General features: G+C 41.0%; 2 protein-coding genes across 5 annotated transcripts in view; one reads left to right on the forward strand and one right to left on the reverse strand.

Moving 5' to 3' along the window:
* Positions 1–25,218, reverse strand: part of LOC129541063 (guanylate-binding protein 5-like) — a 63,872-nt gene that overhangs the window by 27,304 nt on the left and 11,350 nt on the right. The window contains exons 2-12 of one of the 4 annotated variants that reach the window (XM_055402720.2): positions 21,546–21,702; positions 10,843–11,046; positions 9,784–9,911; positions 8,287–8,396; positions 7,833–8,029; positions 7,027–7,269; positions 5,481–5,761; positions 4,134–4,346; positions 3,260–3,362; positions 2,774–2,949; positions 827–1,050 (exon numbers count right to left, since the gene is read on the reverse strand). In XM_055402720.2, the coding sequence (XP_055258695.2) occupies positions 949–1,050; positions 2,774–2,949; positions 3,260–3,362; positions 4,134–4,346; positions 5,481–5,761; positions 7,027–7,269; positions 7,833–8,029; positions 8,287–8,396; positions 9,784–9,911; positions 10,843–11,038 (1,749 nt within the window). In that variant the 5' untranslated portion in view covers positions 11,039–11,046; positions 21,546–21,702 and the 3' untranslated portion in view covers positions 827–948. Of the gene's footprint in view, positions 1–826; positions 1,051–2,773; positions 2,950–3,259; positions 3,363–4,133; positions 4,347–5,480; positions 5,762–7,026; positions 7,270–7,832; positions 8,030–8,286; positions 8,397–9,783; positions 9,912–10,842; positions 11,047–11,496; positions 11,875–14,038; positions 14,118–21,545; positions 21,703–25,218 lie in introns of those variants that run through there. The other 3 variants (XM_055402716.2, XM_088835462.1, XM_055402718.2) reach the window with 3 other exon arrangements.
* Positions 12,007–15,036, forward strand: LOC129541065 (C1GALT1-specific chaperone 1-like). The gene is made up of 2 exons (XM_055402721.2): positions 12,007–12,160; positions 12,284–15,036. The coding sequence occupies exon 2, from the start codon at positions 12,289–12,291 to the stop codon at positions 13,243–13,245; it is 957 nt and encodes a 318-aa protein (XP_055258696.2). The 5' UTR covers positions 12,007–12,160; positions 12,284–12,288; the 3' UTR covers positions 13,246–15,036.

The following is a 25,218-nucleotide window of genomic DNA, read 5'->3' on the forward strand; positions in this document are numbered from 1 at the left end:
GAACTGAACTGAACTGAAGCAAGGCTCAAAATTAAATGCCAACATTTGGGGCTTAAAATTAAATGAGCCCCATCATATTGTTTGTCACATTATGCTGCATTCCTTATACTATTTATTTACAGACTTAAAGGATTATAAACAAAATCCAATAGAAATTGGTTCATAATATAAAATATCCTATTTAAATTATGCCCTTGGTGAGGATAGAAGGAACGTTAGATTTCTTTAGCTTTTCAGCTTTTGACATAATTTCCATGCTGGTAGTTCTTTCCATCTTCTAGAGTACTTCTGTTTCATTATGATGTTATTTGCTTACAGCTTAGAATAATCTAAGCAGATCGTCTACTAACCATGACCAGGAATCATATAATTACCCAAAAACTGAGTGTCCTCCATCCAGTTGGGAACCATATTGTATACTGTCTGCACTAAGAAGCTTGGTTAGTTTTTGTTTGTTTTTGTCATCGATGCTTCTCCCTGATGGCCTCCAGCACAAAACCATTTGGCAAGAGTGATATCCACCGGAGTTCAATCAAGATCCATGTGACTTGGGTTATTACACAAACACTCCCCACTCCAGGTCACTTCCAATCCCCACTGAGAAAAATATGGAAAATTAGAGGTACAAGAGAAAGTTTCCCTGATAGAACCTGCCCAATATCACTGCCAAGAGGCAATGATAAAATGTCCCCTATAATAAAAGTCATAATCTTTTTAAGGAAGCAATCAATACTTAAACTATTGGTGCATTTACTAAGAAATCAGTAAAGTGCACGTTTTACCCATTGAGTATCATAACTTAATAATTCAATACAAAAGTTCAATATAATTATCATGAAGTTTATTTAAATGATGATTGTGTCAAGTTCTATAGTTTCTTGTTCCTCTGTGTCTTCAGTGAAAATGAACAAGCAAATGAAGTTCTAGTGTTTAGCTCTTTAGTAAGATTCATGTATCATCTGGTGAGTCATTTCTCAGAAGATTCTGGAGTTCATTGTGAAGTTTTCTAGTCTCAGCTTGGAATTTCTCCTTGAGCCTTTTAACCTCTTCCTAAAGAGTGATACATAAAACGAAACAGCTGAGCAAAAAGTGGTGTCCAGGTCATTGTTTAGGGAAAGTGCCAGTCACTGACTTTCCCTAACTTATTTTAAGCAATCAGTAATAAAAGACAGTCCCTAATTCCTCCTTTCCATTTGTATCCGTTTTACCTCTTACTCTTGCTTTCCTACTTGTGTAATTCTTCTTCCCAGTCTGTTCCTGTAGCTGCAGAAACATCATCTCTCAATCCCTAAAATATTGGTATCCTAAGAATTATATCCTAAGACCCCTTCCTCCTTTGTCCTTAAGCAATCTGAATCACATCTTGACTTCAGTTCTCATGTACACACAAATGAACATCAGATCTAGTATTACAAGGAGAGGTGGAAGTTAGTAAAATGCACATTTTATCCATTATGAATATCATAACTTTATAACTCAATACAGAAGTTCAACTGGGTGGTCTAGGTGATATCCTCAATCAGGTGATGAGTCTGAGCCTTAAATCAGGGAATTTGTTCCATGTCTCCACAGTCACAGGGTTAAAATAGAAGGAAAGAATGAGATCAGAAACCCTGGACTGAAAATACTGTCCTTCAGTGCGGGTCTGTAATCTCAAAATTGTCTTGAAACAGTCCTTGGAAAACAAAAACCTACAGGTAGATCAGCCATGATGGGGAGGATGCCCTTTGTCTCCTAAGGGTGCTCACAGAAGAATGTAAGACTAGGTTTGTAGATATGAAAGCACTGCAGATCCCACTCACTGGGAAGGCTGTTTTGATAACTTGCTAGGCTGTGTGATAGTGGCGTTAATTATCTCTTTGGAACTTAATTTTTCTAATCAGAAAGATGGGGGCATAATGGCCCTAATTCACTGAATAGACTAAAGAATGTGTGTATGGTGCTTTGTACAGTGCTTGGCAGATAGGGACTACTGCCACCTGAGTGACAATAATTGCAGAGGACTGGATGAAACAAACTCTGCAACTTAAAGGCCTTCAGAACCAGCAACAATTAAGGTAAAAACAGGGACATGGACATAGTGATATGAGATTAATTTAGCAAGGTAGTCTATGACCAGAGGAAAAGACTAGCTAGAAGCATGAGCAAAATAGCAAAAAGACTAATTACTGTGGGTTAGAAATGTCCTTGGATTGTGCTTAACAAATTATAGTGCTTATGCTGTGCCAAGCAGCATTCTAAACTCAAGTATTGACTCATTTAAGCTTCAAAATAGCCCTATAAAATAAGTAATATTAATATAACTATCTCCAAACAATATATTTAGTAAGAGGTGGAGCTGGGTTTCTCACGCACACTATTTGATTCCAGAGTCTTTGCCCTAGGTCGCATATTGTGCTGCCTCTTCCATGTAGTTGGCGCTTCACGGTCTCACTGATAGAGAGAGGCTGCTACTGCTAAGTCACTTCAGTCGTGTCCGACTCTGTGTGACCCCATAGACGGAAGCCCACCAGGCTCCCCCATCCCTGGGATTCTCCAGGCAAGAACACTGGAGTGGGTTGCCATTTCCTTCTCCAATGTGTGAAAGTGAAAAGTGAAAGTGAAGTCGCTCAGTCGTGTCCGACCCTTAGCGACCCCACAGACTACAGCCAACCAGGCTCCTCCATCCATGGGATTTTCTAGGCAATAGTACTGGAGTGGCTTGCCATTGCCTTCTCCGGATAGAGAGAGGGGAGTGTGATTAAAATGCAGAGGTGAAATAGCTGATGCGTACCTGGAGCTGACACTCCATGGCCTTCTGTTGCTGTGCCTCCTGGTATACTCTGTTTGTCTCCATTAGTCTCACTCGTTCCTGATTTAGTGTCTTCCTCAGCTCCGTCATTTGCTGATGCTGTGTTAGACTTTCCATCAACCTTTGTGCTTCAGCCTTCGTAAACTCTTCTCTTATACCTACCTCGGAGAGGAAGAAAATGACAAACCTCTCTAGGATTAAAGTACCCTTCCTTCTGCCCCCACTCCCTTATCTGTTATTGCCGCTACTTCATAGATAAAATTTCCTTGGTCATTTTTTTCTCCCTGCAAGCAATCATATGGTAGCTGAGGGTATATGCCCTATTCAGGCATAGACTGAGGAGCTAAGAATAGTACATCTTTGCCATTCTAGCTCTAGTTTAATGATCCCAGGTTTAATCAGGTCAAATTAACTTAAAATGTGTAGAATTTCTGTGTTGCATTCTTTTTTTCCCCATTTTTTTCTCACCTTCAATCTCCTTTTCCATTGCTGTGAGAGCCAGGTCTGTCTGCAAAATGGTAAGACTCACAGACTCCTTGGACTCTAAATATTTCTGAAGAGCTTCCTCAGCCTAAGAACCCCAAAAAATATGATCAGAAGTAAACAATGATTAGAAATGTTGTAAACCTCTTTATTTCCTTTTCTTCTCAGCATCTTTTCCTCCCTAGAAGTGCTCAGCCTGTACTTAGTGGAACTGTCGATCAAGCCTCTTCTGTCAAGGGGTGGACACAGGCTTCAAGCTGGCCTATTGGAGTACCCAAAGCCACTTGATGCAGAAGATTTGGGTATAGGTGACAAAATACTGCAACTTCAGCGTTTTAAAGACTGATATGGGTGCCAGGAAAGATTTCTTCTCTCCCATGAAACTGAGGTCATGAAGGGCTAGTTAAGCTGGGAGCTATCGGTGTCATCTTTGCTGCTATGTGGTGTGAGGCTGCCTGAGAATGAAGTCAATGGTGAGGGAAACAGAAAAAGCTGGATTTGGGATAGGAAAGAAAGAAGGAAAGGAGAACACTGATTACATTGTTACATGTAATCGACTGATTAAACTCTTGGGCATATCTATATTAATACAACTAAATTTAAACATTTTGCTTTTAGTTTATGTGCATTAATGAATTATTTTCTTAGGTTAGTTCATTTACTGGGATTCTGCCCTGTGTATCCAAAAAAGTCCATTTATTTGTTGCAATAAATGTTGATGGTTGTAATAAAAGTCTGGTGATTATGGCAATAGTCTAGTTCAGTTCCACAACTATTATTCTTCCTGTCTGTCGTCATTGATTTTTCGAAGAAGACCCCCCACAATCCCCCCATAATTAATACATAAAACTAAGGATACCTGTACTCCTTTCCTGGGCTCCTGATTGTACTTTGTCTTCAGCTCTTCTCTCTTCTGAATGAAGAGACCATGGCCCCCGGGTTTTGAATAAACCCCTTGCTTCACATTTTCTTCTAGAGGATGAAAAATATCCTGAAGTAAAGCTAAGCAACGATTCAGTGATGCCTCCGAGTTTTGTTTACGAAAGTCATTCTGTTTGGCTACTAGCTGCATCTTTAAGGGGATAAAGACACATGGAAAAGGTATTACCAACACTTCAGTAGTTTTAGAAATGATTCACAAAGAGAATCTTTGTATTTTTTCTGGGAATTCAAAGACTACAAGCAATACTATATTCTTTCTACCAAACCTATTGTAAAAAAAGTTCCATGGATAATACATTGTAGAAAAGTGACTTTACTTTTGTATTTGAAGTCTCTGGACACCCCTTTCTTTTGCCTCTTCTACTTTAGATAGAATCAGATCTCTAACCTCAAGCCCTAATTTTAAATGCAACCTACTGTGTTACTACTGTTTCAATATTATATTGGGTCTGGGATTTCCAGTGAGGAGGCAGAATGGATAATTGGCCTGAATAATGAGCATATGCTATTAAATCTGAGGAGATAATCTTTTATAGAGCCTTTGGCAATTATGTATGCTTAATTAATAAAAAAGGAAAGTTAATACTTTATGAATACAATTTTTTAAGGGATAAGATTGCTTTTAAAATACTAGTCCATGGGTGTAACATAATAAGATGAGTTATCTGTGTGTGAAACTTTCAGAATCTATAGGGTCTAGGGGCTTCCCTGCTGCTGCTGCTGCTGCTAAGTCGCTTCAGTCGTGTCCGACTCTGTGTGATCCCATAGATGGCAGCCGACCAGGCTCTGCCGTCCCTGGGATTCTCCAGGCAAGAACACTGGAGTGGGTTGCCATTTCCTTCTCCAGGGGGCTTCCCTGCTAGCTCAGTAATAAAGAATTTACCTGCAATGCAGGAGATGCAGGTTTGATCCCTATGTTAGGAAGAGATCCCCGGAGAAGGAAATGGCAACCCACTCCAGTACTGTTGTCTGGGAAAACCCATGGACAGGGGAGCCAGGAGGGCTATAGTCCATGGGGTTGCAAAGAGTCGGACATGACTTGAGACTAAATAATGACAACAACAGTTGTGTCCAGGGTAGTTATATGCTTTTTGTTGTTACTTGTATTCAGAATAATAGTGAAATCTTGGTCACATAAGTGATAGTCATTATCTCTCAGTCTAGTAAGAGTTGTTTTTCTTAAGTCCACATTTTGTATCGCATAGCGACATTTTGCCTTTTATTGCTCCTAAGTCCCATGAACTATAGCAAAAAACTTAATTACCTCTAATTTTTTCCGGTACCCTTGGTCCTCATCCTTGAAAGAGTTCTTCATGAAGACTTCAATGGCCTCTTTCTCACTGGCCCTGTGCAGGTCCAGCAGTTCCTGAAGGGTTTCTGTGGGCAGCTGCAGCTTCTGGCCCATCAGCTGGTCATAATGGGCAATGGCCTTTTGCACTGCAGCCAAGTTCTTAATCTGGGCCAAGGTCAGGGCTTCACTTTCCATGCAGGGCAGATCCCCACTGTTGATGGCATTGACATAGGTCTGCACTAGGTTCTCTAGATCTTCACAGGGGGAAGAGATGCTTGAATTATTTGCAGAGAAACAGGATATGCTCTGAACTAATTCTGAGAATGTTAATTTAGCATATTCAGCCTTCTACAGTGTTCAAATGGCTCAAGTAAGTTCCTTTGGGAAATTATGTGATCAAGAAGACAGGTCTTTCATTCTCTGAGAAAAGAAAGTGTTCAAAGGAGAAAACTGAAGATTTGTGTGATGACCTACATTTCATCACTTTCTAACTGGGCAATGAGGAGATGATTAGAAAAAGTCGTGTGTATTCATTTACTTAGAATATTATAGAACTTTTGCCTGTTTACTCTTCTCTTTCTTTCTTTCTTCCTCAGATTTCTATTCCCTTCAGAATTCCCTTTTCTCCTCCACTTGAACATGTAAAGCTGGTGTGAGTGTTACCCTCACCTGCAAAAGCACAAAGTAGGCAAATTAGACCGGGTCACCCTACTCTTTGTTGGAACTTTCCTGTTTGTCCCCCTCATCCTTTGCCTACTTGTGTTTGCACTCATCTTCCCTTTAGATTGTAGCAATAATTTACAATATGGACTTCCCTAGCTCAGACTCTAAAGCATCTGTCTACAATGCAGGAGACCCAGGTTCGATCCCTGGGTTGGGAAAATGCCCTGGAAAAGGAAATGGCAACCCACTCCAGTATCCTTGCTTGGTAAATTCCATGGACAGGGGAGCCTGGTGGGCTACAGTCCCTGGGGTCGCAAAGAGTTGGACACAACTGAGTGACTAACAAATAATAATTTACGAAGTTCTAAGACATAGAGTATTTAGGAACAACTGGATTGAGAAGTCTGCTTAGATTTCTTGAAGGGTTTTAGACAATCTGGGCATCTTTGTTTAATATTTGTGTTAAGTATGTTCTGTTTCTACAATGTATGTCTTCCCATTTTCTGCCTATCTAAGGCTGAAAAGTACTCACTGTACTAACAAGTACTCACTGTATTGGTGGAACAAGTACTGCCAACCCATGCGGATTAGTCTAGTTCAACAGTGGATCTTTTATAGTCAGAACTCTTTTAACTTGACCTTTTCTTCAGGTTATTCTTCCTATTTTATCTTATTTTGCAAGCATTACTAAAAACATCTAGAAATATTTTTGGAAATATTTAATAAATATGATACCTATGATTTTCTTGGTAGCATTTAACTATGCATTTTTAGCATTGACAGTGGAAGGAGAAATTGCAACAATGCTCTCATTCTCTACTTTGAATTGAAGGAAAACCCTTGAAAAGGTACTCACGAGATCCACTGGCCTTGATGCCTCCTGAAAGAGTTTTAGTCTTGGAATGGCTAAAGATGTAGGAACAGAAATCTGCCACCTGTTGTACAAACTTAGGATCAAGATCATCATTATTCAGTGTCTCAAGCTGGGTAAGCTTCTTCTGGTGAGTGGGCAAGTCAAAAATGAAGCATTTCTTTACTGGAAAGAATTTCTGTATACACAGACGGGGCAGATTAAAATTTTGAAGATGTTGATTGGTGCCTGAGAAGGGAAAAATAAGATTTATTTAGTATCAAATTAACATTCATTTTAATCTATTTCCCACAAATAAATGTGCCCTCTACCTGAGGTTGAGCTTCCCTTGTGGCTCAGCTGGTAAAGAATCTGCCTGCAATGTGGGAGACCTGGGTACAGTTACAAAGATCCCCTGAAGAAGCGAAAGGCTATCTACTCCAGTATTCTGGCCTGGAGAATCCCATTGACTGTACAGTCCACGGGGTCACAAAGAGTTGAACACAAGTGAACGACTTTCACTTTCACTCTCTGATGTTATTTATTTCATTACATTTTCACAAACCCAAAGCAAAAGATTAAAAGGTGATCATCCAGGGAAAGGAAAATGGAAAAATAATTTGCTCCAAGAACAGGGAATAATATAATTTAATATGGATTCTATTAGTTCATTTAAGTTAATAGTATTAATTATTTATGTGGTCATCTAGTCAGCTGAGTAAATACAGGAAACTATAAGTTTAACAAGCAACATACAAGAGATAACTTCTTGTGCTACTTTTCTCCCTCTTTCCAAAATTGGAGTCTGTTACCTTGCTTTGGTCTCAGTGAATTCTCCAGGTATTCATCTGCTGTGATGAGTTTCCCATTTGCTTCCAGGTCAAAGTAGAAATCTCTCAGAGTCCACACTAAGTCTGGACAGACTCTCACAAAGTCAGCTGCATCATCTACCCCATTAAGATCAGGTGAGGTATCTATTCTGAGCAGATGTGACACTTCTGTCACATAGCTGAGATGTAATTAAGGAAAACTTTTGGAAATAGGACTGCATCTGAGCCATATTTAATTCCATGCCTTTATATGCTTTTGTATTCTCTTTGGGTTGTAACCAAGTCCTCATTTCATTCAGTAAACATAAAGACTTTGTCTTGTTCTTTTAATGTTCACAGTGTTTTCATCTTTTTGTTTGATACACAAGGACTCATGAGCTGGTGAATGGAGGAATTCTTTCTGGCTTTGGTGCCATCCTGGACCACAAAAGGATACTGCAAGAGGTCGATAGCCCCCTGGTCAATTTTGTTCATGGTGTTGTATACAAAAGTACTACTCAATAGTAGTGCCAGTACAGATATATGGGTGTCATTTGTCTTGTCGCCCTAGAAGTCAGAATAAATTTCAGTCATGTCTCATGGCACTCCCATATGAGCAGTTACTAAAAATAGACCCTTGATCTACAAATGTTAAACAGAACAAACTAAAATGGTTGTGAGAAACATGGGAATTTTAGTTCTGTCATTAGCATTGATAATTTTATATAAAACCATATTTTGTTAACTTATCAGTCCCTCTTATAACTGGTTCAGTTCAGTTCAGTTCAGTCGCTCAGTCGTGTCTGACTCTTTGCGACCCCATGAATCACAGCACGCCAGGCTTCCCTGTCCATCACCAACTCCCAGAGTTCACTCAAATTCATGTCCATCGAGTCGGTGATACCATCCAGCCATCTCATTCTCTGTCGTCCCCGTCTCCTCCCACCCCCAATTCCTCCCAGCATCAGACTCTTTTCCAGTGAGTCAACTCGACACATGAGGTTACTGGTTAGGTATTTGCAAAATCAATAGTCAAAGCTACTGAAGGTAACCAGAGTAGTTCAATTCAAGATTTTCAACTGTGTAAAACAAAATTGGTCTGTATGCATAATATATGCATCTATTTTATTGAGTAACTATTATACACAGGGAAGTTCACATTACTGATCTTATCTAATACTCAAAACAATGCTGTGAGGATAAGTTTTTAACTACTGTCTCTATGTTACAGGTAAGTAAACTAAAGCAAAAATAGGTTGATCATTTTGAATTGTGGTAAATCAAAAGCAAAATGAAGACATAAAAAACAAGAGAAGTACAAGAGAAAGATCCAGTTTTGTGCTCAAGTCAGCTCATATCAGCTTACAACAGCAGGTTGTGTACATCATTTCTGAGCCTTGAGTTTAGTGACTTCACTTTGGTAGCTTGGAGTCAGCTGTGATGGGAGTACTTTGAAAACTAGAAAGTACTACAAATCAAGGCTTTTTTTCTTGCCAGATAGAAGTGGAAAAATAACGTGCATCTCTTGTGCAAATGATAAAATGGATGAGACCAAAGGGGAAATAGGAGATTTGAGGAGACTTATTCTTGTTTGTCAAAGTCTTAAGAGCTGCAAGTAGCAGGATCCTGATTTGGACTCAAGTTCTGCTGCCCTGAAGCCCACTGCTAACCTTTGTCCTCTGCAGGGTCAGACTCATAACGATGATTTTATTTGCACCGTCTCTCTCTTCAGTTCGGTTAACTGCCTAGCTCCACATTAGCACAGTCTCCTAATTGTGATTCTGGCTTTCACACCTATTTTTCTCACTTCAGGTTTCTAAAATTTGACTATTAAAAACAGAAAGGGGGGAAAAAAGTATACCCTGGTCAAGTAGAAGTAAAAAAAAAAAATCTCCCCGTGTAAAGGGTGTTCAGGGATGAAGAGGTTGATTAAAAAGAAATTCTTGTTCCTTACCTTCTCTACGTCTCCGAGTCCCTCAGTGTCAAGAAGAACCAGGGTGTGGTTTGGTTTCTTGGGGTGAGGCACACACCACATCCAGATGCCCTTCGTGTGAGACTGCACTGTGGATCCAACTGAGAAACCTACAGCAGGAGTTGAGATGCTGTAATAGAGGAGTGGATCTGGAAACTGGACACTGTCTTAATAGGTGAGCGACCATTTAAGGATGTGAGAGTTGGACTGTGAAGAAAGCTGAGCGCTGAAGAATTGATGGTTTTGAACTGCGGTGCTGGAGAAGACTCTTGAGAGTCCTTTGGACTGCAAGGAGATCCAACTAGTCCATTCTAAAGGAGATCAGTCCTGAGTGTCCATTGGAAGGACTGATGCTAAAGCTGAAACTCCAATACTTTGGCCACCTCATGAGAAGAGTTGTTTCACTGGAAAAGACTCTGATGCTGGGAGGGATTGGGGGCAGGAGGAGAAGGGGACGCCAGAGAATGAGATGGCTGGATGGCATCACCAACTTGATGGACATGAGTTTGAGTGAACTCTGGGAGTTGGTGATGGACAGGGCGGCCTGGCGTGCTGTGATTCATGAGGTTGCAAAGAGTCGGACACGACTGAGCAACTGAACTGAACTGAAGAAGTTTATGGAAAGCAAGGTGAGGATATGGAAGAAAATATAACTCTATATTTTTCTGAATTACAATAGAAGAATGTGATAAAAGAATGCCAAGTACCATAGGGCTGGAAATTTGACATTTTTTACATGAATATTATACTATCAAAATTTAGTTACTTATAATTACATATGTAGAAGTTATTTCACTGATGTCTTATAATTGGAAAGTAGTGTAATTTTTCAAAGTAGATACTAAGGGAAAAAATGAGGTGATTTGTCAGAAGCAGAAGTCTACCTTTCATCTCCCAGAAGATCATTAGCTAGATTTGAGCCAAGCAATAGCTTTCAATATTCCTCCCAGGTCTCTCACTTCCTCTCCTCACATCACTGTCCTGCATGCTGGGAGTGGGTGGACAGAAGGGACTTGGCTGGGCTCTGCTGGTGTCACTCACCCTTGTTCTTCCCAGCCAGCTTGTTCATCAGGTAGGATTTGCCTGTGCGGTAGAGGCCCATGATAGCCACCACCACAACAGGCTGCCTTATGGCAGACAGGATCTTCAGAGCTTCTTGATTAACCAGCAGTTGCCCATTAGTGTTCTCAATGAGGCACAAGGGTTCTGGCATGTGATTCAAAGGGGCCATGTCCATGGTGTCACCTGATGTTCAAGGAAAGACATGGGATAGACTGAAGTTTCTATTCTTAAAGTAGAGAAAAGTCATTTTGCTTCCTCAAACTGTACACATACTTCTCCCCAGATAGTCTAAGTTTCTGAAGAAGTGAATAATAATAAATAAAAAGATAGTAAAAAGGGTCATTGTAACATAAGTCCAAGCGCTTCAACACAAGAGAAGTCCTAAACTCAACAACACAAGAGAAGACTCTACACATGGACATCATCAGATGGTCAATACCGAAATCACATTCATTATATTCTTTGCAGCCAAAGATGGAGAAACTCTATACAGTCAGCAAAAAAAAAAAAAAAAAGACTAGGAGCTGACTGTGGTTCAGATCATGAATTCTTTACTGCAAAATTCAGACTTAAATTGAAGAAAGTAGGGAAAATACTAGACGATTCAGGTATGACCTAAATCAAATCCCTTACAATTACATGGTGGGGTCGCTCTCGCAGTTTCCACGCCCGGCAGGTGCGGCGGTAGGAGCTGTCGGCGGGTCGTACGCGCGCACGCACGCCTCTCTGGGTGTCCGGTTTGGTATGGACTCTTGCCTAGAAAATCCCATGGATGGAGCAACCTGGTAGGCTGCAGTCCGTGGGGTCGCTAAGGGTCCGACACGACTGAGCAACTTCACTTTCACACATTGGAGAAGGAAATGGCAACCCACTCCAGTGTTCTTGCCTGGAGAATCCCAGGGATGGGGGAGCCTGGTGGGCTTCCGTCTGTGGGGTCACACAGAGTCGCACACGACTGAAGTGACTTAGCAGCAGCAGCATGCGGGTCACGCCAGCCCGACGCGCTTCTCGGAACTTGGCAGAGGGCGGGGAGAAAAGGCGCGCTACGTGCGCGCCGGCCCTTCCGACGTCGGTGCGGCGGGAGGCTCCGCCCGGCCGAGGGCTTCTTTGCCCCGCCCCTTTCCCGCGCCGTCGTGGCGGCCACTTCCGGGCCCTCCCCACCTTCTGCGAAACCAACGAGAGGACACCGCCTGCATCTAGAGCAGCCCGACCAGGAACGTAACCGAGTGGCACGCGAACGTGAGAGAAAAGCTGTGCGCGGCTGCGCTTTCCCGCCCCTGAGCCGTTCTAGACGCGGGTGCTGGGGCTTCGGCCCGCACCTGGAGCTGCCGGCGGAGCAGCCCCCGGAACGACCCCGCCCCTCTTCAGGGTAGGCCTGGGCCCTGGCTCACTCCCAGCATGCTCCACGCGAGGATGCCAGGAAAAATGCTTTCTGAAAGCAGTTCATTTTTGAAGGGTGTAATGCTTGGAAGCATTTTCTGTGCCTTGATCACTATGCTAGGACACATTAGGATTGGTCATGGAAATAGAATGCACCACCATGAGCATCATCATCTCCAAGCTCCTAATAAAGAGGACATCTTGAAAATTTCAGAGGATGAACGCATGGAACTCAGTAAGAGCTTTCGGGTATACTGTATCCTCCTTGTCAAACCCAAAGATGTGAGCCTCTGGGCTGCAGTGAAAGAAACTTGGACCAATCACTGTGACAAAGTAGACTTCTTCAGTTCTGAAAATGTTAAAGTGTTTGAGTCAATTAACATGGAAACAAATGACATGTGGTTAATGATGAGACAAGCTTACAAATACGCCTTTGATAGATATAGAGACCAATACAACTGGTTCTTCCTTGCACGCCCCACTACGTTTGCTATTATTGAAAACTTAAAGTACTTTTTGTTAAAAAAGGATCCATCACAACCTTTCTATCTAGGTCACACTGTAAAATCTGGAGATCTGGAGTATGTGAGCATGGAAGGAGGAATTGTCTTAAGTATAGAGTCAATGAAGAGACTTAACAGCCTTCTCAGTATTCCTGAGAAGTGTCCTGAACAGGGAGGGATGATTTGGAAGATATCTGAAGATAAGCAGCTTGCCGTCTGCCTGAAATATGCCGGAGTGTTTGCAGAAAATGCAGAAGATTCTGAAGGAAAAGATATATTTAACACCAAATCTGTTGGGCTTTTTATTAAAGAGGCAATGACTAATCACCCAAACCAGGTAGTAGAAGGATGTTGTTCAGATATGGCTGTTACTTTTAATGGACTGACACCTAATCAGATGCATGTAATGATGTATGGGGTATACCGTCTTAGGGCATTTGGGCATGTTTTCAATGATGCATTGGTTTTCCTACCTCCAAATGGTTCTGACAATGACTGAGAAGTGAAACAAGAGCATGTATATGATCGCCGTACAGGACATGTGTTGTTGTTATTTGTAGTAACAACTGCCTGTATATCCAACACAGCAGTATGTTTCTTTGTTTTCTTTTTCAATTTGGTGGCACTGATTTATTCCCACATTGAAGTTTAGTAGTACATTTTTAATTGGTTGGATATTTTTTTTCTTAAAAAATATGATAATTTCAACTGTGTTGGAAAGAAATGTCTTAAGAATAATAATTTTACAAATAAAGGATATATTTATAAGTAATAAAAAAATATTATATGGTGGAAGTGACAAATAGATTCAAGGGATTAGATCTGATAGAGTGCCAGAAGAACTATGGAAGGAGTTTCGTGACATTGTACAGGAGACAGGGATCAAGACAATCCTTAAGAAAAAGAAATACAAAGAGGCAAAATGGTTGTCTGAGGAGGGCTTACAGATAGCTGAGAAAAGAAGAGAAGCAAAAGGCACAGGAGAAAAGGAAAGATACACCCATCTGAATGCAGAGTTCCAAAGAATAGCAAGGAGAGACAAGAAAGCCTTCCTCAGTGATCAGTGCAGAGAAATAGAGAAAAACAATAGAATGGGAAAGACTAGAGATTTCTTCAAGAAAATTAGAGATACAAAGGGAAAATTCCACGCAAAGATGGGCACAATAAAGGACCGAAATGGTATGGACCTAACAGAAGCAGAAGATATTAAGACGAGGTGACAAGAATGCACAGAAGAACAATGCAAAAAAGATCTTCATGACCCAGATAATCACCATGGTGTGATCACTCACCTAGAGACAGACATCCTGGAATGCGAAGTCAAGTGGGCCTTAGGAAGCATCAACGTGAACAAAGTAAGTGGAGGTGATGAAATTCCAGCTGAGCTATTTCAAATCCTAAAAGACGATGCAGTTAAAGTGCTGCACTCAATATGCCATCAAATTTGGAAAACTCAGCAGTGGCCACAGGACTGGAAAAGGGCAGTTTTCATTCCAATCCCCAAAATAAGCAATGCCAGTGAACATCAAACTACCACACAATTGCACTCATCTCACACGCTAGCAAAGTAATGCTCAAAATTCTCCAAGCCAGGCTTCAACAGAATGTGAACTGTGAACTTCCAGATCTTTAAGCTCATTTTAGAAAAGAAAGAGGAACCAGAGATCAAATTGCCAACATCCGCTGGATCATTGAAAAAGAAAGAGTTCCAGAAAAACATCTACTTCTGCTTTATTGACTATGCCAAATCCTTTGACTGTGTGGATCACAACACACTGTGGAAAATTCTGAAAGAGATGGGAATATCAGACCACCTGACCTGCCTCCTGAGAAATCTGTATGCAGGTCAAGAAGCAGCAGTTAGAACTGGACATGGAATAACAGACTAGTTCCAAATGGGGAAAGGAGTACATCAAGGCTATATATTGTTACCCTGCTTATTTAACTTCTATGCAGAGTATATTATGTGAAATGCCTGGCTGGCTGAAGTGCAAGCTGGAATCAAGATTGCTGGGAGAAATATCAATAACCTCAGATATGCAGATGACACCACCCTTATGGCAGAAAACAAGGGAGAACTAAAGAGCCTCTTGATGAAAGTGAAAGAGGAGAGTGAAAAAGTTGGCTTCAAGCTCAACATTCAGAAAACAGATCGTGGCATCTGGTCCCATCACTTTCTGGCAAATAGATGGGGAAACAATGGAAACAGTGAGAGACTTTATTTTTTGGGCTCCAAAATCACTGCAGATGGTGACTGCAGCTACGAAATTAAAAGACGCTTGCTCCTTGGAAGAAAGAAAATGTGTGACAAACCTAGACAGTATATTAAAAAGCAGAGACATTATTTTGCCGAAAAATATCTGTCTAGTCAAAGCTATAGTTTTTCCAGTTCATATATGGATGTGAGAGTTGGACTATAAAGAAAGCTGAGCACTGAAGAATTAATGCTTTTGAACTGTGGTGTGAGAGAAGACTCTTGAGAGTCCCTTGAATGCAAGGAGATCAAACCAGTCAATGCTAAAGGAAATGAGTCCTGAATATTCATTGGAAGGACTGATGCTGAAGCTGTAACTCCAATACTTTGGACACCTGATGGGAAGACTGACTCATTGGAAAAGACCCTGATGCTGGGAATGATTGAAAGCAGGATAAGGGGATAACAGAGGATGAGATGGTTGGACAGCATCACCAACTCCATGGACGTGAGTTTGACCAAGCTCCTGGAGTTGGTGATGGACAGGGAAGCCTGCCGTTTTGCAGTCTGTGGGGTTGCAAAGAGTCATACATGACTGAGCTACTGAACTGAACTGAGGCCCTTCAGAGTTCTACTAGAGGATGCTCCACTGGTTCTTAAGTATTTGGTGAATGTGTAGAAAAGCATTTTCTGAATCTAAACTACTGCTAGTTTGAGTCTCGCTTTTCTCCATTGGCTTTTATCTTGCTTATGTTTCTTAGTTTCTATCTCCCTGAATCCCCAGGTTGAACCTTTATGACCACTATTTGTTCTATTACACTTTTTTCCTTTACCCAATATCAACCTGCTTTTCTCTAATTTAGGACTGTGTCCAGCCAAAATGCATTAAACTAAATCCTGCCAGGTCCTTATGTACCATTGTCTAGCAAATAGTAATTGCTTACTTCTTAAAGCTTTACTTTTAAAGAATTTTTTATATAAATATGTGTTATTCAATCAAAACTTTAATGATTGATCATTTTATGAATGAGAAAGTGAGTGAAAATATTTTCTTAACACCTAACCATTATAAGATTCAGATTATGGAATGCTGCTGCTGCTGCTGCTGCTGCTAAGTCACTTCAGTCGTGTCCGACTCTGTGTGACCCCACAGACGGAAGCCCACCACGCTCCCCCATCCCTGGGATTCTCCAGGCAAGAACACTGGAGTGGGTTGCCATTTCCTTCTCCAATGTGTGAAAGTGAAAAGTGAAAGTGAAGTCGCTCAGTCGTGTCCAACCCTTAGCGACCCCACGGACTGCAGCCTACCAGGCTCCTCCATCCATGGGATTTTCTAGGCAAGAGTACTGGAGTGGCTTGCCATTGCCTTCTCCGGAGATTATGGAATAAAATGTATGAAAACCTAAATATGTGTGAGATTCCTTGACTTCTATTATTCATAATTTTGATCTTGCTTGTTAAAATAAAGCCTATTTTCCTATTCATTCAGGGCACTTTTTATAATTTGAAAAATTATACTTGAATATATATATATATATGTTTGATTCATTTTTAGCAATTCAGAACTCTTGCAGCAGAGTTTTCTTTTTTGTTTAGTGTGTCTGGACTTAATAGCTTTTCAGAATGGTCCATTGAAAGTCATCAGTTGGTATCCCTGATACGCCAACTGGTTCCCCAAACGGCCTTCACTGTAACAACTATTTTCTAACTTCTTAATTTTAATTCTTGTAACCAAAAGAATCCCCAATGAAACAGTTTTAAAACTATCTGAAATGTAAATAAATGCTTGCTTTTCTGCCTTGCCATATTATAAAGAATGATTATCTTTCATTTTCAGTTCAGTTCCGTTCAGTTCAGTCGCTCAGTCATGTCCGACTCTGCAACCCCATGAATAGCAGCACTCCAGGCCTCCCTGTCCATCGCCAACTCCTGGAGTTCACTCAAAAACATGTCCATCAAGTCGGTGATGCCATCCAGCCATCTCATTCTCTGTCATCCCCTTCTCCTCCCGCCCCCAACCTTTCCCAGCATCAGAGTCTTTTCCAGTGAGTCAACTCTCTGCATGAGTTGGACAAAGTATTGGAGTTTCAGCTTTAGAATGAGTCCTTCCAAAGAACACCCAGGACTGATCTCCTTTAGAATGGACTGGTTGGATCTCCTTGCAGTCCAAGGGATTCTCAAGAGTCTTCTCCAACACCACAGTTCAAAAGCATCAGTTTTTCAGCACTCAGCTTTCTTCACCATCCAACTCTCACATCCATACATGACCACTGGAAAAACAAAAGCCTTGACTAAATGGACCTTTGTTGGCAAAGTAATGTCTCTGCTTTTTAATATGTTATCTAGTTTGGTCATAACTTTCCTTCCAAGGAGTAAGCATCTTTTAATTTCATGGCTGCAATCAGCATCTGCAGTGATTTTGGAGCCCAAAAAAATAAAGTCTGACACTGTTTCCACTATTTCCCCATCTATTTCCCATGAAGTGATGGGACCAGATGCCATGATCAAAAAGGACAGAATGATCTCTGTTCATTTCCAAGGCAAACCATTCAATATCACAGTAATCCAAGCCTATGCTCCAACCAGTAATGCTGAAGAAGCTGAAGTTGAATGGTTCTATGAAGACCTACAAGATCTTTTAGAACTAACACCCAAAAAAGATGGCCTTTTCATTTTAGGGGACTGGAATGCAAAAGTAGGAAGTCAAGAAACACCTGGAGTAACAGGCAAATTTGGCCTTGGAGTATGGAATGAAGCAGGGCAAAGGCTAATAGTGTTTTGCCAAGAGAACATACTGGTCATAGCAATCACCCTCTTCCAACAACATAAGAGAAGACTCTACACATGGACATCACCAGATTGTCAACACCGAAATCAGATTGATTATATTTTTTGCAGCCAAAGATGGAGAAGCTCTATACAGATAGCAAAAACAAGACCAGGAGCTGACTGTGGCTCAGATCAAGAACTCCTTATTGCCAAATTCAGACTTAAATTGAAGAAAGTTGGGAAAACCACTAGACCATTCAGATTTGACCTAACTCAAATCCCTTATGATTGTACAGTGGAAGTGAGAAATAGATTTAAGGGACTAGATCTGATAGAGTGCCTGATGAACTATGGACAGAGGTTCGTGACATTGTACAGGAGACAGGGATCAAGACCATCCCCATTGAGAATAAATGCAAAAAAGCAAAATGGCTGTCTGAGGAGGCCTTACAAATAGCTGTGAAAAGAAGAGAACCAAAAAGCAAAGGAGAAAAGGAAAGATATAAGCATCTGAATGCAGAGTTCCAAAGAATAGCAAGGAGAGATAAGAAAGCCTTCCTCAGCGATCAATGCAAAGAAATAGAGGAAAACAACAGAATGGGAAAGACTAGAGATCTCTTTAAGAAAATTAGAGATACCAAGGGAACATTTCATGCAAAGATGGGCTCAATAAAGGACAGAAATATATGGACCTAACAGAAGCAGAAAATACTAAGAAGAGGTGGCAAGAATACACAGAAGAACTGTACAAAAAAGATCTTAATGACCCAGATAATCACGATGGTATGATCTTCCATTTTAGAAGCAATTATTTACAACAGAAGCTAAAATCTCACCATCTGCTTGCCTTTTTTAAAAGGGATATCCTACAATAAAAAGGTCTGGATTCCCTTGTTAGCTAATGTGAAAATTCCTTTTTAAAAAAGTATGAAGACCCATTCCCCCTTTCCTTAATTTCCAACACCCCAGAGATTATCTAGGTGACAGATAAATAGAAATTGCTTGGGAGCAAATGAGAGATCCATTGCAAATGACATAGCCCCAGGACATGAGAGCCAGAAATGCACAGTCCAAGCCAGATTCAAAAAGAGAGGATTCCACATAATTTTACATTCCCAAAGGCCAAATCTCTTTTTACTTTAACCCATTTCCAAAGCAATATTGGCATCTTATATTTGTTGAGTCCTATTGTCTGATGTATTTATAGCAGGAATCACAGTCATTTTTAGATTAGAAAGATATGGAGACATGACTTACAACAATTAGCTAGAAAAACAGAAGATAACAATCAAAATTTATTTGTAGATATTGAGAGCTTACCAGATCTCTTGCTATGGGATGATGTCACGAATGATAAAGGAAATGAATTTGAATTTTCAGGCCACTTAATAAATAACATTAGGGCTGTGTATTTATACTAGTGGAAGTATTTTATATATTGTCACCAGATGTTATCTGGTAGCATCTTTAATGTTAATCGAATAACCCAGCCTCCAAAATGTCTGCAGATTCATTGTGTTTGAGCCTCATGTGTAACTGTCGCTCTGCTATCATAACTCAGTTTATGATGTGTGCTTTTGTTATTGTTGTTTGCCTTCACTTTGCTTTGTGTTGTTTTTGGTTTGAATTTGTAGAGGAAAAACTCTTATAAAGGAGAAAAATGGAAATCAAACAAGAAGGAGATGTGCAAAGTATGTGCCATGAAATGAAGGAGGAAACAGCCAGAACAGGCTCTATCTTGAAAGCAAGACTCCATCTTGGGCCGGACTGTGGACTTTGAGCTCTATGCCCAGTTATCTATGGAAGCAACAAACCAACTGGAAAACCTGGCCCCTAGAAGAAAGAGTCCCAGGGCTTGTACCTAGACTCTCTGCTGCCTAAAATATACCCTAATTATCTCTGTAACCTAATAGAATCATGCATTCTATTATGCTTATACATTCTATATATGCTTATGCTTATATATGACCACAGGCCTATTGATAATTCTCCACCGTTAACTACCTAGGCTTAAGGCATATGAATCATGGGTTAGCTTTGATTATATTTTTATTTTTCCTTTGTTCAGACTAGTTTCAGGGAATTTGGGGAGGCGGGTTTGTGCATTTAGGGTATATAAGGTTTTCACAAAAAGTGGTCAGGGTCCTTGGCTAAGAGGAGACTCTGCCTTGGGCCCGCCGGTGTTATAAACTGCACTCCAATATCTGCATTGTCCTTCTGAGTGAGTTTGTTTCCCAAAATGCGTGGCTACAACAATAGTACATTCAAAGGGGAGAGAGTTCCAAGGAGTGAACAAAATTGCCAGACAGTTTTAAGTGCTCAAGAAGGGCAACTGTTATATTAAGTGATTCTTAATGAGATGGCTGGATGGCATCACCAACTCGATGGACATGAGTTTGCGTGAACTCTGGGAGTTGGTGACAGACAGGGAGGCCTGGCGTGCTGTGATTCACGGGGTTGCAAAGAGTCGGACACGACTGAGCAACTGAACTGAACTGAACTGAATAGTAACATCACTAGAGTAGCAGAAACAATACAAAATACAAAAGGCCTTAAGGAATGAGAGGGTGTCAAGAAATCAAAGCTAATTAATTTAGGATTCTTTTTGAACAAAGAAACCCATCTTCAAACAAAGTACAAGACTAGGAATAAAATATGTAGCCATTTTCATGAAGCCTTGCTTCATTGTACATTCTGGGATTCAACTTTTTTCCTTTTTTCTCTTTTGTTCTTAATGTAAGCAAGCCATTTACATTACATCTGATTCAGTGCTGTTTCTCATGAAAATAAATATAATAAAAATAAGAAATATACATAGTTCTTGAAAAATTCAGGCTGCAATTTGAAGGCTCTTAATCAGGTTTTATCAAAGACAATCTAAGTGGTAGTTACAATCCCCATGGGTCATAAGGTGACAAAGAAAGAAAAACAGGGTGAAGACATTTCACACTCTCTGTCCCCACACATGTTCCTGTCTAATTCAACCACCAGCAAAAGGAACTGACGATGAATTCTGCTGCCTGGATGACATCACCACAATTTACCTTTAACGGGGCTCTGACAGTCCACATAGAGCTCAGCTGCATCATACCATGAACAGACTATTTTTAACTGGAGGAAAATTGCTTTACAATGTTGTGTTGGTTTCTGCTATACAATAATGCTAACCAGTCATAATTTTATGTATATTCATACATAGCCTCCCTCCCGTCCTCTCATCCCACTCCTCTAGGTCATCACAGAGCTCCAGGCTGGACTCCCTGTGTTAAAGAGCAATTTCCCGCTAGCTAGATACAATGGCAAGCCACTCCAGTACTCTTGCCTAGAAAATCCCATGGATGGAGGAGCCTGGTAGGCTGCAGTCCGTGGGGTCGCTAAAGGTCGGACACGACTGAGCGACTTCACTTTCACTTTTCACTTTCACACATTGGAGAAGGAAATGGCAACCCACTCCAGTGTTCTTGCCTGGAGAATCCCAGGGACGGGGGAGCCTGGTGGGCTTCCGTCTATGGGGTCACACAGAGTCGGACACGACTGAAGTGACTTAGCAGCAGCAGCAGCAGCTATTTTAAGAAGGAAATGGCAACCCACTCCAGTGTTCTTGCCTGGAGAATCCCAAGGACGGGGGAGCCTGGTGGGCTTCCGTCTATGGGGTCACACAGAGTTGGACACGACTGAAGTGACTTAGCAGCAGTAGCAGCAGTGTATACACGTCATGCTACTGTGTCAATTCGTCCCACCTTCTCTTTCTCCTACTGTTCCACAAGCCCATGAATGGCATTTTTAAAACATCCTGACGCCTTCAAACACTTCCCCCACCCTTCCCCCAGTATTACCTTAACTGTAAACTCAGTAGCAGAAATCTTTTAGAGCTGATAAGAAAGCTGCTTCATTGAAAACTTGAGTTCTTGCTCCTTCTCAGTTTACTTGTGTTGGTTTCTGATGTCTTTTTTCCTTACCAATCCTAGGGCTTTCTTTTCTCTTCACCCGACTCTGCCAGAGGACAAAGGATTAGATTATGAAACAGAAACTCGTAGTTGAAGGAAACTGAAACCAAAAGCCAAATTCTGTGACTAAATGATTCCAGCCGGAGTTTCTTGGTTTGGATGTATTTGGACTGATTTCCCAGAAACTGCATATTGTCCGTGGAAGAGAACTTTGAAATCATTTGCATTTTTTCCTTCTCCAAACTGTCTTCAAAGCTGTGAGAAACCACAGTAAGTCTACAGTAATAGTGACTGTATCCCCAAAGTAAGGAAGCAGCCATCCTATGCAATTCAGGTCCTCTCTTGCTAAATATTTAGGAATTTTGACAGAATTTTTTTTTTTTTTTCTGAGAAAACCTGGCTTTGACACACGGAATAAACGGCTGTATAATTTCAGTGGGAAAAAAAATCTTCCTAAATAGATAAACCAGATGCTAAACAGTTTTCAAGAATTTTAAAAATAATCTGTCATTAAGTGGTCAACAAATGGATTTTTGCAACTGCGTCTTTCATCAGTCAGGCAAATATTCAAAGCACACAGTTTGCTTCATAAACTTAAATGTCAAGTTCCTTCTTCAGGATTAAGAAGTTCTCAGCTATCATTTCTTTAAATAAATTCTCTGCTCTCTTCTGCTCTTTTCCTTCTGGGAAACCCATTACCCTAATGCCTTTCCTAAAAGAATCAGTTCTTACAGAATTTCCTCATTTTTAAATTCTCTTTCCACTTTTGCCTCTATTATTTCTAGATTTCTACCTTCAAACTGACTAATTCTCTTTGCCGTGTGGTCTGCTCTGTTTCTAATACTTTCTAATGCATTCTTTATCCTGCTTATTGAGTCCTTCAGCTGCAGAATTTCTATTTGACTCTTTTTTTAGTGTTTCAGTCTCTTTGGCAAAGTATTCCTCCTGTTCATTTATTTTATCCCTGAGTTCACTGAACTGTCTTTCTGAATTCCTAGAGCACTGTCATTTTCTTTGTGTGATACAGTATTACTGTTCATGAAGTGAAGAGTCACTGGTTCTTCTGCTGATACATTTGAAGTAGTGAACACCTTTCTTCTTTATGTAAAGCTCATGTGTGTGTCTCTGGTTCCATGTTTTTGTTTTTTTTTTTAAAGAAAACTATGCATTTATTTTCACAGATATTCATGCTTTTTCAGATTCTTTTCCTATATAGGTTATTACAGAATATTGAGTAGAATTCCCTGTGCTATATATCCTTATTGATTACCTATTGTATATATAGTAAGGTGTAAATATTAATCACAAACTCCTAATTTATCCCCCCCCCACTTGTCCCCTTTGGTAACCATAAATTTGTTTTTGAAGTTTGAGTGTCTGTTTTTGTTCCGTAAATAAGTTTATTTGTATCCTTTTTTTCAAATTCTACATGTAAGTGATACCATATTTTTATTTGTGGGACTTACTTCACTTAGTGTGCTAGTCTCTGGGCTCATCCATGTTGCTACGAATGGCATTCCTTCGCTCTTTCCTGCGGCTGAGTGATATTCCATTTTGTTTATGTGCCACCTCTCCTTTGCCTGTTCCTCTGTCAGTGGACATTCAGATTCTTTAGAAATTGGACCCCATCCTTTGTTTTCCATAAGTGGCACTATGGAAAACTTAGCACTAGCTAAAGTTTTTAATTTATCTGAGCTGCCTCTGGTTATACCTGAGGGTTAGCACTTTCCACCCTCCACTGCCTCTGGCAGAGTTGCCCCTCGGTGTCTACTTGTCCAGACTTGTGCCTCTGGGGTTGCTGGAGCCTTGCTGCTCGCTTGTGTCCCTGGTATCACCATCTGGGGCACCAAAGTGGCAGATCCTTCTCTAGAGACCCTCAGTTCAGTTCAGTTCAGTCACTCAGTCGTGTCCGACTCTTTGTGACCCCATGAATCACAGCATGCCAGGCCTCCCGGTCCATCACCAACTCCTGGAGTTCACTCAAACTCATGTCCATCGAGTTGGTGATGCCATCCAGCCATCTCATTGTCTGTCGTCCCTGTCTCCTCCCACCCCCAATCCTTCCCAGCATCAGACTCTTTTCCAATGAGTCAACTCTTCGCATGAGGTTGCCAAAGTATTGCAGTTTCAGCTTCAGCATCAGTCCTTCCAATGAACACGCAGGATTGATCTCCCTTAGAATGGACTGGTTGGATCTCCTTGCAGTCCAAGGGACTCTCAAGAGTCTTATCCAACACCACAGTTCAAAAGCATCAATTCTTCGGCGACCAGCTTTCGTCACAGTCCAACTCTCACATCCATACATGACCACGGGAAAAACCATAGCCTTGACTAGATGGACCTTTGTTGGCAAAGTAATGTCTCTGCTTTTTAATATGCTATCTAGGTTGGTCATAACTTTCCTTCCAAGGAGCAAGCGTCTTTTCATTTCCTGGCTGCAATCAGCATCTGCAGTGATTTTGGAGCCCAAAAAAATAAAGTCTGACACTGTTTCCACTGTTTCCCCATCTATTTCCCATGAAGTCATGGGACCAGATGCCATGATCTTTGTTTTCTGAATAGACCCTAGCATCCCTTAAAGGGAAAGTCAACTAAGAATGACTCTATTTTATTCCTACAATATGACATTTGGTTGGTTTTCCAGGGCAAGCTGAGACCACACTGGGTCGTTGTCTGACCTATTGTAGCATAAATTTTTAGTCATGGTGATGGTGAATACTCAGTTTTTGGACTGGAATTTATCTGAGGTGAAATTGGAAATATCAGCTCCTATAAACTCCACTCCCAAATGCAGGCTTTATAGAAGTCGTATGTGAGTATAGTAGATCAATTAAAGATGTACTGTAGGAGGCATCTCTTTTCCTAAGACTTCTTTGCTCATCACAACTTTGATGGGTATACAAGCCTTCAGTTCACTTCAGTCACTCAGTCGTGTCCGACTCTTTGCGACCCCATGAATCGCAGCATGCCAGGCCTCCTGTCTATCACCAACTCCCGGAGTTCACTCAAACTCATGTCCACAGAGTCGGTGATGCCATCCAGCCATCTCATCCTCTGTCGTCCCCTTCTCTTCCCGCCCCCAATCCTTCCCAGCATCAGACTCTTTTCCAGTGAGTCAACTCGTCGCATGAGGTGGCCAAAGTATTGGAGTTTCAGCTTTAGCATCAGTCCTTCCAATGAACACCCAGGACTGATCTCCTTTAGAATGGACTGGTTGAATCTCCTTGCAGTCCAAGGGACTCTCAAGAGTCTTCTGCAACACCACAGTTCAAAAGCATCAATTCTTTGGCGATCAGCTTTCTTCACAGTCCAACTCTCACATCCATACATGACTACTGGAAAAACCATAACTTTGACTAGACCAAGTGTAGTTTGTTGGAAAAGTAATGTCTCTGCTTTTTAATATGCTGTCTAGGTTGATCATAACTTTCCTTCCAAGGAGTAAGCATCTTTTAATTTCATGGCTGCAATCACCATCCACAGTGATTTTAGAGCCCCCAAAAATAAAGTCTGACACTATTTCCACTGTTTCCCAATCTATTTCCCATGAAGTGATGGGACC

The sequence above is a fragment of the Moschus berezovskii genome, chromosome 4 (genome assembly GCF_049115385.1).
Source record: "Moschus berezovskii isolate FMDL1 chromosome 4, NW_MosBer_1.0, whole genome shotgun sequence".
Classification (NCBI taxonomy): Eukaryota; Metazoa; Chordata; class Mammalia; order Artiodactyla; family Moschidae; genus Moschus; species Moschus berezovskii.